This window comes from Falco rusticolus, chromosome 9 (genome assembly GCF_015220075.1).
Source record: "Falco rusticolus isolate bFalRus1 chromosome 9, bFalRus1.pri, whole genome shotgun sequence".
NCBI lineage: Eukaryota > Metazoa > Chordata > Aves > Falconiformes > Falconidae > Falco > Falco rusticolus.
Window position 1 is genome coordinate 2,990,878 of NC_051195.1, and position 13,598 is coordinate 3,004,475.

The following is a 13,598-nucleotide window of genomic DNA, read 5'->3' on the forward strand; positions in this document are numbered from 1 at the left end:
TTTGAACAGAGAAGGAGCATTTCATTATTCTTTACACATCAGATATAGATGAGAGAGATTCCAGCCTGGTTATCAGCCTTTTGAGAAGAAAAGGCAAGAACAGGCCAGAAAATTTTGTCAGGGAGTAAAAAAATCTCCCAGAGAGCCATAAGGCGAGCTGGCAACCTGTGTCTAGATGTCTCCAGAGCTGTGAAGAGCTATGGCCTGGCAAGGCAATCGTAAATCATCTGCTGACGGTCCCTACCAGCCTGTGCCAGGCTAGTTTGGTTGTAACTGTGGCAATACCTTTTCACCAGACCAAAGTTCAGTTGTTTTACATTTTTATTACCACTGCTGTTTACCAGGGTGACCTGCTAGCACAGGGAGCAGATTCCACGTAGCGAGGAGGAGGAAACAACCTCATGCAAAGCTGGACTAAAGAGAAAATACCCTGAAACTGTGGAAAGTCTCTGTCTGACAAAATGCCATCCAGAAGAAAAACAGCCACATTTACATCCGCTTTTTTTACCTGCCTTTGCTCTTTTGTGATGATTTGTGTTGTGCTGGCAACCCAGCACTGGATGAGTAGCGAGATTCGCTTTTCTGGCACAAACTCCAGCGTGACCATAAGCCTCACCTATGGACTTTTTAGTGGTACCTGCGAACAGTTCGTTGATGTGGGACTCCAGATTTCAGAAAAGACTTTCCAAGGTGAGTCGTATTATGCCTGGAAATGGATGGAGTCTTCTTGCTCATGTAGGTGATGGAAGTAGGAACCACGGCTCATTCTTCTGTCCATCCCTGACTGTAATACTTATAGAGGGAACAGGAATAACTATAAACTAGTCTGGGGATTTAAGTGGTATAAAATAAAACCCCCAGAAAGCACAGAAATGCTGCAGCATTCTTGCCAACAGCAACTTCTAATTACCAGTGATCTCAGCCTACGCCTTGGAACGAGGGGAAAATACACAATAAGAACTTTATGTAAAATTGATTTTAATTTTCAGGAGGTTTCAATGAGGGACAGAAAAGGAATGCTCACCATTTTATTAAAGGAGTAAAAAGCTTAGTCACCTTCTAGGATATTTTTTTTTTAACTTCATCATTTGATTTAAAGTTATTTGACTTAAAACATTTTGCCACCCACTATCAAACTAGCATCATTTTTGTAGAAGGCTTTATGAGGCTGCTGAAGGGAAAAGAACAAAACACGTAAAACAATAATTTAGATAGATACGGTGCTTATATGTGTGCTGGACCTACGCATTATTCCTTTTATTTCTTCCTCTGAAAGCACCTCATTCCAGCTTGAAGTATTATATTATCAAACTTAACCATTTGATTAGTATTTGCAAAACTTATGCTTGCTCATGTCTTTTTTCCTTATGCTAGACTGTGAAGTATGGATTTACAGTGTAGCTTGTTGTCTTTTTATAAGGACTTTATTCCTCCACCTAACATACAGTTTTCAGGTGACTCCTTATCATCACAACTTTTCAAAAATACCCTGGGATGAGATTTGGAAACAAGATTATTAGAATAACATTTCAGCAACCATCCAGTAGATTACAACTAAACTGTCTCTTAGGTGGATTTGCAACAGATCTTACTTTTTGTGCATCTTCAATTCTTGCTATTTACCCTCAATCGTAGAATTACGACAGAAGAAAAAGAATAAAAATTGTTAAATAATTAAGGACAGAAAAATGGAGAGATAAGGGAGGAGAGATGCTACACGGGAAAAATACAAACTTAAAAAACAAGGAAAAAAGCAGAAGGGGTTTTACGGAGAGCAACCTTGGAGAAAGTTAAGCATGACAAATCCTACTATGGGAAGCAAAACAGAAACAGAAATCATGCGTACTGAGTACAAACCACAGACTCGATACCAGTTTCACACAGTTCAGCAAAAGATTTACTTCACTCTGTGCCCAAGTAGCTCTACCAATGTGAAGAAAAGCATTTACAAAGCCCGAAGGTAGATAAGCCTGAAAGCTGTGGCAAGGATCAAGGATTTGCCCTCATTTTATGTATCTTGCTGTCTCACCAAGTTCAAAGCAATAATGCTGATATACAAGTGAAAGTGAAAAAAGCCAGTCAAGAGAAAAGTAATGAAAATTTGGAAGAGTAGGTGAAAACATTTTGAAACATGAAATGTACTTTTTTTTTCCATAGGCTGTTGTAAGATGTCCCATCACGCAGAAGCTATCAGGGTAGAGCACGGCAAACCTAAGGCTGCACATAGCTCCCATCTCCTAGCTCTTTCCCAGCTTAATTTAATACAGAAATTCTATCTGTGCAAACAGGCACCCAAATTCCCAGGGTGGCTAAGCTCTATCACGCAAACCAGTTAAAATATCCACACCGTAATGAAAAACCTGAAGACAGCAGCTTTCCCAGCAAAACGTATCGCATATATTGAGATCATTGCATAACAAATGCAAAATCACAAGTCATTCAAGCCAATTTATTGACAGTCCTATCAGAATAACCAAAGTAATTTTCAGAAGAGTAAGTATGCATTTATAGAAGGAGTTGATATATGGTTCTATCTCTCCATGCCAGTTGGCTCAAGCCCCAAACCTTGCGCCACATGGGCAGACTTTTGCTGATTTGTGAGAAACCAGAAGTCCACCCACGGGGCGCTGATTGCAGGGTAAGGAGGCAGTCTGGCAGGAATTTGGGGCATGTGCCTTGCCTTTGTCTGCACAGCAGCTGACACAACCCAGTCCCAGGGCCTGGGCGCTACCATCAGATAGATCTTAATTAGAATTAATGACAAGTGTTCCCAAAACTCTTGCTTCAGTAAAGGATTTCAGTCCTTTGCGTGATCTACATGTATTTCGGTGGCAGTAGAGGGAGTGGTTTACCCCCACCTGATTTAGGTTTTTGTCCTTACCATTTACACTATCTTATCTCAATTCTCACGTACCAGCCATCCAGGGATGAACAAGGGAGCTCCAGGAGTTGTTAGTTACTTTCAACAGCTGCTAAAAATTGTGCTTTATGAATAGTCTGACTATGGGTTTGCCCACATCCCTCACTAGTTCAGTGGGGCATATATCCAGGGTGAAGTGAACTGATTTTAAATTAAATCTTAAGCTCTATAGTAAGCATGATTGTCACATTTTATATGAAGTATGATTCCGTACATGCTTGAAATAGGAAAAATACTTCATCAGAATTTCATGCATACTAGTTTTAAATTCAAATAGTCAGGTCTTTCTAAGATAGTAGATGTCTTTCCTTCGATGATATCCTTAAGTAAATGGATCGCTTGTGCTATGGAGAAATGAAGTTCTGTGCCTTCCTCCACTCCAATATTTCAGACACCAGTAAGAAGAGTTATAAGCATCCTTTTAAATCACTGCCGTTGAGCAAGTGTGCCCTGGCTGGGGATCTCTGCTGCACACCCTGAGTGTGTTTCTCAAATGGTATCATTATATTTGGGTGTGAGAAAAGGCGAATGAAAATAATGAAAGAGTAAATCAAAGATGATCTAAATTACTTGTCAGCAATAGCCCAGGTTGGCTTGTATTAATGGCCATACAAAAGCAGATTATCAAAAGCCTTTACAAACCTCGTAACTTACTCTTTTGGAAACCCCAACATTAAAAGAAATTTCTGAGTTTAAAGATGAGAGACAAACAAAGAAATATGGTTACTGCAAGTTTACAGTGTGTGAACTGCCTAGTCAGGGCAACCTGAATAGAGCAATAAATCAACACAGATACTTGGGAAGCTCTGGGGATGAGCCGTATGACCTGGTAGAATGTAAAAGTTACTAAATAACTTAAGTTCTTAGAGTCTTCACTAGCTGTTTTAATGATTTGTCTTCGAAGGGAACCACCTATGAACATAATAGTTTGTAAAAGAGCTTTGTTTTTTTTTAAAAAAAAAAAAAAAGTTTATTTACAGGTTTGCTTGTTTCCAAGTCAAACACGTAAAAGATTATGAGCAAGGTGCAGGAAGAGGCATGCCCAGAGTCCCGTAACGTCAGGGTTCACCGAGCTGCTGGCAGCCAGCACGGGCAGCGGCACGCAAGGAAGTCTTTGAAATTTGCTATAGCAGAGAGGAATCCATTAACGTTCTAACTTTTAAAATACATGACAAATGCTTGAAAATTGCCGGAACTCCTTGATCATCAGTTTCCAGATGTGTTATGGGATCTTCTGAAAAGTAGAAAGCTAAGTTGAACTCTATTGTAGTTTTTTCATTTGGCTGGATTTTGTAATGAATAATTCAGCATGTGTTGTAAGTAATCGTAGACCTTGTAAAAGTGCTTGAGTGCCAGCTCAGCGCTGCTTAGGGAAGACCTCCAGGCTGGCAGCTGGATGTCATTCATGTGCAGGTCAGTAAAAGTCTGAGAAATTCTATCCAACCATACAAGAGCTAAAGATGAAAAAAAAAAGATACAGGAAATTAAGGAGAGACCTGGCAAAGACAAAAACATCTGCTTTCATTCTGGAATTAGGTTATTTTACACTGATGCACAGGTTATCCAGCTGTGGATTACTATCGATCCCATTCAAGTAGATCAGCTACTATAGATTCCTTCAGTTGCAGGCTGCTTTATTGAGAAAAAAATAATACTGCCAGGAAAGCAGCATTTGATTTAAAACCTTTAGTCTTGTGCTGTTGCAGGCATGCTTACAACAGGTAGAGTCTTACAAAATTACATCCCCTAAACTGTGGATCACTGTCAGAGATAAGCAAGATCAATTGGAGGGTGCAATAGGTGTAGCCAGTCAATTATGGAGATGTTTCAAGGGATAAAATTAGGTGAGGCTGCCAGAGGGAAATTACACAAACCTGTCTGATTCAGCTGCAGACTTATTTCTTAAAATAAGAAATGCCCCAGCAGCCAGGCTGCTTCAGCACAAGTGCACAGTACAACGGCAGCGCGCTCACTTCCACTTAACGGAGTGATGGCTCCAGAATGCCTGTCTTTCCTATTCTTCCAGGAGATTTACTTAAGAATTTACAACTGATTTCTATAACACATCCTTACCTGCCATTTCCTCAAACAGAAATTAAGTTCTACCAGGAATCTTATATAAAATGCGAGAGAAGCTCTCCTTTTCATTTATTTCCAATAGCTGTTTTTATTACATTTATTTTCTTTTTATGAGTTTTTTTACTATTTTTTCTGCTATGGTTTCTCCAATTTATGCACTAACTGAATACTTTGCAGTAATGGCTCTGTATTAAAAGCAGCACAGAAAGGAAGTTTTCCTACAGATGGCTGTCTATCACAACACTCATTTCAACAGAGCTTGAAAACATTTTTGTTGTATTTGTTATAGGGTAAGGCACCCACAGGCACATTATAGCTGCCTTTTCAATCTTTAAATTGAAAGGAGGAAAATATTGTATTTCAACACAGCTATACTGCAATTACACTTGGAGTATATTGCATTCAAATTTTTGTCTTTTATTATAAACAAGATATCAAATAACTAGAAGGATTTAGGCAAAAACAATAAAATTTACAACAGTCCTGAAGGGGTTGAGTATACGTGCCATGCCTACATAGCCAGCCGCACACATAGCTGCAGAAAGCACAGCAAACAACAATCTGGGCACCAACCGTAGTAAGCTGGAGCAAAAAGGAGAGGTGCCAGGATGCTCAGCAACTTGTCACACGGCCTTAGGAGTGGAGACCTGGGGAGCAGAGCCCGAGAGCCGAGCCGGCAGCTCGGGAGCCCGTGTTCGTCCCCTCCCCGAGCCCAGGGCCAGCAGCGCGGAGCACGAAGCGCAGCTCCTCGGGAGTCACAGCACCCCAGGCACCCTGTCCTCCCGGTGAAAACAAAGCAGGAGTTGCTCCTTTCTTTTAAAAGAAGGGAGCAAGTACTGCCTCCGCCATAATTTTTTTTTTTTTTTCTGCGGGATGTGGAGATAGGTCTAGTCAGGATATGAAGACCAGCACAACCATGCCTTGGCCGTGCGTGAGTGCCTCTGCTCAGCTACGGCAGTCCTACCTGCACCTGCCCCTGCCAGGCTAATGGCTTTGCTGGACTTTTGGAAGCTGTTCCCTCTGTGGAATTTATTCCAGATGAGGGGTTGCTGCTATATTAAGAGGAACTCATCTACAATGGGAGCCAAGTTTTAAATAGGCACCTGTGGAAGTTACCAGACATCTCAGAAACAATGGGCAGAGGAACGCCTCGTTTTCTGATCTGATTTAGGCATAAAATTTCTGCCTGCCCATGTTGAGAGGAAATATTTACAGAATTATTAAGGAAGAGAAGTTTACTTCCCAACCCGATGCCTGGGAAAGTTTGTGTGCCTGCAGGATTAGCAGACATGCACTTATTTCAGCCTAATGTACTGTCACCGCATTTTGGATTTGGGTTCGTGTGCTGTGTCGAAACCTACTGTACCTTCTACATCCTGATCTCTACAGATCAGCCAAATCTCTGGTTATTAGCTCTTAATTACAGCCATGTCAGTAAGTCATGAGGCGGTCCGAGGCCACCAGACTGAGGTGGGAAGGTTGATTATTGATGCTGAGCCGCTGTATTTCAGTTGCAGATAACCTGAGCAACACCAAGGCAAAAAGCATGATCACTGCGATTATTGTGATTCTGGTTCTCGGTTTACTGAGTTCCCTTCTGAGTTCTGGATTTACCTGCACTAATGCTGTCAGTAATCCCTACCAGACGTTTTTGGGAGCCACTGGAATCTACACTTGGAATTCCTTGTGCGGTGAGTAATGTGTCGCATGCTGACCAGCATACAGAAGAATACTATGTATTCTCATTAATTCCAAGATTAAGGAATGTATAAGTGTAAAAGGAAACACTTGGAAAAACATTCTGTGCAGTTGGTTTTGGTTTTTAACTGCTGGGATACCTGAAAACTATCTTTTAAGTACCAGTAAAATAATATTATTTACTTGAAGCAATACCATCAATTAGTGGGAGTCTGGATTCACTGGTGCAAAAATGGAAATGAAAAAGCCCCCAAAGGTGTAGCATCATTTTATGCGTGATGCATATTGAGAAGCAGGGGGTAAGCTGACAAATACAGAATGAAACCGTAACAGATAAGTATGCACTGGGTATGACTCAGTGCCATTTGTAAACTCTTTAAGACCTTACGTTACTATTTTATGGTATTTGTAGCATATTTGTTGCTAGGTTACCTACTTACCAAATTAGGCCTCTAAGGTCTAATCTATAGGATAGACTCTAGTTCATCTCCAAAAAATGTGTTGAATCAAATACATGCACAGCAGCATGAGCATGGGGAGGCAGCAGTTAGGAGGACTGAGTCACAGCAAAATTTATTTCCTCCTCAAAGAAAAACCCTTTCACAGATCAAAATATATTTTAACATTCCCTAAGCAGAAAAAAAAAAAAAATCATGGTAGAGAGGCTGAGTCGTTAGAGACCTGAACTGTGTCCAGCAGCTCCCTGGAGGTGTAACCCCTGGTTCACCTGGCAGGCTTGAGCTGTGCACTCCCAGCGCACCGTCCTACCCTCCTCGTCCTGCTCCGGTAAGGACTGCAGCTCTCACACTCTGTCTGTCTTAAGGGGATTATGCACGCCTCTAATAATAGGTTTGTACTTGGAAATTTTTCTTTAAAGACATCTGATTACAGAGTACTTCAGCATGGACATTTTGTCCTTCAAAAGGTTTTCAGATCTCCCCCGGCAGCTTGCTCTCCCTTCAGCCGTGTCCCCAGCAGCATCCTGCTTTCCTGGGGACACACACTGCAAGCTTTGCCAAAATCGGACCTTGGTGGAAAGGGCATCCTGTAGATGAATGTAGTCTTAATCACAGCGAGAACAGGTGTGGGGGGGTGAACCCATCCCCTTTTTCTCCAGCCGTAGCTAAGATCCCCCCACAAAGACAGATGCCAGAACAGCTGCGGATGCCCTGAAACATGGTAACAAAAGTGAGCAAAAGCCTAGGTTAGACAATTATTCAGCTTCGGAGACAAGGAGATCGTTGTCTCATCACATGACAAAGTTGTTCATTTCCTGAGCCCAGCACCCACTGAATCTGCAAGCTTTGACCTGAAATGAAAGGACCACGGGCTTGCCAAGATAAATACTAGTGAGAAAGTCAACCCTCATGTTGACTGATGATCGCGGTTACTTTTTACAGCCCTGTAAGTGCTATGACCTGGAAGTCTAGTTTGCCATGGGCATGTTTTTAAGAAAAATCATGCATGATTTGATGTTTGAGTCTATCTTGAGGGTTCCTAATTCTCCTACCAGTGTCCTGAAAAGAAAAACCTGAACCTGTTTCAGCGTGGACCTGTGTAGGATGGTGTACCTAGAGGGAAGGAATAGAAATACTTTCACTGGTGTTTAGAGGTTATACCTCCATTAGCACTGTGAAAGAAGAGATGTAAAAGCATTAATAGCTAAATGTCAAAGTAACCAGACTCCACTTCCATTCAGGCTATAGGAAACAGATACAAATCTAATAGGACATCTCATTTTGGCTCATCACAGGGTCATTGAATAATTTGTGCTGGAAAGAACACAAGGTTTCTAAGTCTAAGCTCTTGAAGAAAGTTGGCTAGCCCTGAATGCAGACCATGTTGCTGAGGTTTTTATCCAGTTGTGATACTGCACACCCCAGGAATTTGGGCTCATATCAAATAAGCATTCTGCAAATGAACCAATGGGCAAATATATTATACTCATCAGCATTAAATTCAGGGAGAAAAATTATATTAAATGGCCTGCTCTAAGAACACACAGTCAGAATCCATTAATTTTAGCAGAAGATAAAGCTGCCAATGTCAAAACACCTGGCAGATACTATTGGACGGGACAAAAGCTCTTTAAATGCCCTCGCATTTTGCTAATGGAAAATATTAGATTAATCCTTGTCTTAGTCCAGGTATTCTAAACAATTTGACTATTTACAAGTAGCTACATAACCAGTACTACACTTTAACCTCTAACATTTGTATTTATGTTTTCTAGGAATCTTCATTCTTACAGTCATGATACTTTTTCCCGTGAGCATAGAGGAAAACGGCCTGTCTGTAGAACTGGCCAATGGATGTTTTTCTTTTCTGCAGACACATACCAAATCTGTACACACTTATGGATATTCATATTGGATCATGCTGCTCATCATTTTTCTGAACATTGCTTCTATCATCATCATATATTTCTATGACCACGCAAGATATTCTAAGAAAAAAGAACAGGAAAGACCCATTGAAAATGCACCAAAAGACGTCATTCTGTTCTAAGGATGCCACTGAAAAAAGGATGTAAAGGAAAATGACTATTTAATGTGGCCAATTCTGGCTGATCATTTCCATTGAAGTTGACTTGTGTATATAGTTCAATTAACAAAATCATCTATCGTGTCTTCATTTTATCTTTATGCTGGGTATTAGTATAACACTTATAAGCTTCCATAAACATACTGCCTAAGCACCTCTGGGTAGGTATGGCCCAAAGTGCATGATATCCTAGGGCCGTCCCATAGGAATGAACCTCATGCACCTTGCGGCTCCGTAATTCCCAGAGGAATCGCTATGAAAACATGCTCCTAGGAGGGTTCCTGCTGTCTGTACCACCTCTGCCTGCCTTTCCAAGAGGATTGTCACCCTCTTGCCCATGCAGCATGGAGAGGTTGGTTTGCATCTCTGCTTTCTGGTTATTTCTGGACCACAGGACAGACCCATGGTGGCTGCCTCAGCTCTCTGCAGGGGTGCACCAACATTGGCATGGCATGAATGCACTTCTGCTTCACCTTCTGGGTCCGAATGGGAAGACTGGAGACACTGTTTTGGTTGCGTATGTCATTTGTGATCTTAAGGGCAGAAATAGTGCAAACACCAGGAACGGTGGGGATGGTGAGAAATGGTCATGAAGGTATCGATGCTTTGGTTTGTCCTGCCATTCCTACTACAGTTCTTTCCCTGTTTAGGGGTTTTCTCCCCCAGGTCCCTGCGGCACTGCCCTGGTGACTGTGGGCAGGCTCGCAGGCTCCTGTTCATGGGCAGGAAAGTGAGCACTTGGGCAAAATTGCTTTTGGTCAGTCACCTTCACATCAAACCTCCCAACAGCACTCTGCCCCTGCTTCCATCCATGGCTGGGGTGCCAGACAGGGCAGCAGGAGCAAGAGGAAGGGCCATGGGCAGCAGAAGACAGCATAGGAGCCCAGTATCTGCAAGATTTTAATTTGTATAAACATTAGCAAAATTCTAGTTCAGGCTGTTTATAGACCTTTGATTACTCTTGACAGCAAACGGCAAAGCTGCACCTGGAGCAGGTGTGGCCACCCACCCGCTACTCCAGACCATCATTGCGCCCCCCACAAAAGCCAGAGAGCGGGCTGTATTAGCGATGATTTATGGCCAGTACCCTCCCTATGCCTGGTTTAATTAGTATTTAATATGCAGACAAAGACACACAACTGCAGAACTGCACAGAAGTGGGAAGCTCCCTTCCTGCCCCCCCAAGGGAAAGCAAGCAGATGAAGGTGACCTTGGGACAGATGCCATTGTGTGAAGTCACGCTTACCGCACGTGCCGCAGGAGAAGGGCACCATGCAAAAGGGTGGTCAGAACCTTCTGCTCCTTTGCTCCTCATCTTTGCAGCTAGGAGAGAATTTTTTTTTATCACATCATTTTCCTTTACAATATGTTTTTCAGTCATGCTTGATAGCTGTCCTGTGATGCAAGTGAATGTTTGTGGAGAAAAAAAAGCATTTCTGAAGAGGTGATGAGAAGATACAAGAGGTGACTTCTCACTATTTATGTGCAAAAATAAAGTTTTGGGATTAAAGTGCCCAATACTTTATACAGCTGTGCTCTTTCAAAGGGATCAAAGCAGAGGGCTTTTCCATCCTGCTTAAGCATTTGACTAAAAGTATGACAAGGGCAGAGTGGGGAAAAATAAAAATAAAAGAGGGTTTCTAAGACTTGAGGGGCAACACAGGTCAACAAAATAAGAGATGCTTTCTGCTCCGCACTGCTGACAAGAACCATGCCTAGAACTGCTTTTCAGTGCTGTAAACATTGCAGTTAAATCGTCAGATACCGTGCACCCGCGAGCTAAGCTGGAGGAAAGCCAAACATTTGCCAGTTTTGCTTTGGCTGCAAAAATTTTCACACAGTTTCAGCATGCATCTGTCACTGTTGTACTCAGCCAGCATCCATCACACAATACAATTACACTTATATTGGGCACTTGCTTGCAGAGAAGTAAAGTTGTTTTAATAGAAGAATACCAGAGGAGCAAGAGTTCCTGCTTTGAAAAGCAGTGGCTTAGCATTGCTTGGGCATTTCTGCTGCTCTGAAGTACTAATTGCCATACAAGAGCTGGAAAGAAAAAAACATTCCCACTTTTGTGTGCCTGTTTGAACCACGTGGCTGTGTTAAAAGTCGGTTCGGAAGCCTGAAGAGAGCTTACGCTCGCCTGCTGACACGTACGGCTGTGAGGTGGCCAAGACACGTGTCACCAGAAAGTCATTAGGTAGTGAGAGCTCACCTGCTTTGATGTGAACTACAGATTGAAATCATTACAAGACTAAAAAAAAGTCAAATTTTAATAGTAAAGTCGTAGGTGGCTAATGAGGCTATCTTGATAACCTTAGTCTGTATGTTTTATTTCAAATTAAAGGCAGGACTTTCCTTCTCAAGCTCAAAATGATGGTCTCTGTCCTATGTTACATACTTTCTGCTTAATGCAATGGTGTCAGCTTGGCACACGTTGCTGATGGAGAATTATCAGGCTACGCTGGGGCCAAGGAAGGTGGCAGCTTCCCATGGCACCGAGCCCCCGGTGCCCCAAGGAGTGGCCGTGCATCCCTGCCCAGATGAAGTCCTGCAGCCTCGGCCAAGCTGCGGTGGATGCACAGTGAGAACAACTGTGAGAGGCAGGCAGGGCATTGCAAGGAGGGGAAGCAAAGGCAGAAAACTGTCACAAACTTTTCTCCCTATCTTTCCCTCAAAATGCCACAACAGCCTTGTAAAGTGGTAGTAAAGCACTGGCTGCCATGGGGATTGTTATATTTTCTAGAGAGCCACCAAAAGGTCTGCAATCAGGTACCTTGCCTGATTTAGAAGCACCTCCTCCAAGTTAAATTACAAAATATGAGAACTCTGGAATCACCTATCTCCCAAGAAGAGAGCAGACGGCGTAGCAGCCTTCCAGGACAGGGCTGGCCCTGGCAGACAAATACATGGGATGAACAAACAAGAAGCCAAACTGTTCAGGTATGCGTTTGCTGATTCAAAAGCTCAGTAAGAAGGGATTGTGCATCTGGGTTACAGTCACTTCTATCAGAGGAAGAAAAGAAAAAAAGAGGGGGGGAGAAAAAAAAAAAAAGAGAGGGGGGAAAAAAAAAAGGTGCAACATAATCCAACCTTGCATTTAAGTTTTAGGATATCAAAAAGGAATTGGTCTGGCTCTTGCCAACCAGGCAGCCTTTGAAATGAATGGAGCTGTGTTCAGTACACTTATCCTCTTAATGAGGACAAATTCTGGCAGTTTACCCTTAGGTAAAAAGGCAAAAAGCTTGCACTGTCAGCTTGATGCACTCTTGAAAGAAAAATCAAGCTCCCGTCTTATCTAAACCTGGGGTAATTTTACACATTCATCACTTGCCAGCAGTTGAAGTGCATTGCTTTTCACCAGGAGCCGTGTCTGCTCAGGTCAAGGGAAGGATACAGGCTGAAACCAGCTGAAAAATGAATCCTCACCCCAGCATCCAAGGTCCCAGCTCTGAGCTCCCCAGGGATGTGTGCGATGTGCTCCTTTGCCTTGCACCTCAGATCCGAAGGTGGCTAGGAAATGCTAAAAACTGAGCTCAAGTCCTGTATCTCCATGGACAGCTTCTGCTGCCTGCCTGGCTCGCTGTTAATAACCTCAGCAGGACTTGTGGTGGGAAAACATGAGGTCTGGTCCAAACAGGGCCAGGAGTGATTTTGGCTCCTGCTGGTGGAGCCAGCACCAAGGGCAAGCAAGCAGGATGGTCAGTGTCCGTGGTGTTCACGTGTGACTTTGGGCAGCAGCACCTGCCATGCAGTGTGGTGAAAGGCTGAGCCCTCCGGCCAAGTGTTTCCAGCACCCCTGGCACTGCACACACAGAGCTGAGCGGGACAAATCCTGCATGCTCCACACGCTCCATATGCAACATGCTTGGGAAACCATGACTCACTACAGCTACTGCGAAATGCTGCCAGGAGTTTGACAGCTGGAGAAGAATGAGAGGAGGATTATCCAGCAAGGCAGCCAGCAGCTCCCCTCTGCTCCCCACTCTGATGGGACTAAACCATCTCTTTTCCTTCTTTTTCTCCCTTTGGAGAAATCCAAGGCAGCCCCTCACTCTTAATCCAAGCTGACCTATTTATAACAGTTGCTCCAACTAAGTAGGTGACTTATTTCACTCTTGCTAAGTCACTTAGATGTTTCTAATAAAGTGATCATGATTGAACTAATGGATTTTTAAATAATCATAGAGCATTAATCAATACATTCCCACCTCAGAAATTCTGCACCTCTGAAGTTCTGCTTCCTATTTATGCAAGTTCTATTTTATATTTATGGTTCACTCAAAAAGTTTTACACTGGATAAAAGTTACACCTAATCAACAGCTGTAGAAACGCTGAATAGAGGCAGCTTTTTCT

The 13,598-nt window shown here is 42.7% G+C and overlaps 1 protein-coding gene across 1 annotated transcript; it reads left to right on the plus strand.

The window, feature by feature from the left end:
• Nucleotides 1-382: 382 nt before the first annotated feature.
• CLRN3 (clarin 3) lies at nt 383-11,448 on the plus strand. Its single transcript, XM_037400170.1, has 3 exons — nt 383-690; nt 6,511-6,690; nt 8,931-11,448. The coding sequence occupies exons 1-3, from the start codon at nt 462-464 to the stop codon at nt 9,203-9,205; spliced, it is 684 nt and encodes a 227-aa protein (XP_037256067.1). The 5' UTR covers nt 383-461; the 3' UTR covers nt 9,206-11,448.
• Nucleotides 11,449-13,598: the final 2,150 nt, after the last annotated feature.

Coding starts and splice junctions, on each gene's coding strand:
- CLRN3 (XM_037400170.1), top strand. CDS start 462: ATGCCATCCAGAAGAAAAACAGCCACATTTACATCCGCTTTTTTTACC. Junction 691..6,510: donor TTCAGAAAAGACTTTCCAAG/GTGAGTCGTATT, acceptor GCTGTATTTCAG/TTGCAGATAACCTGAGCAAC. Junction 6,691..8,930: donor CACTTGGAATTCCTTGTGCG/GTGAGTAATGTG, acceptor TATGTTTTCTAG/GAATCTTCATTCTTACAGTC.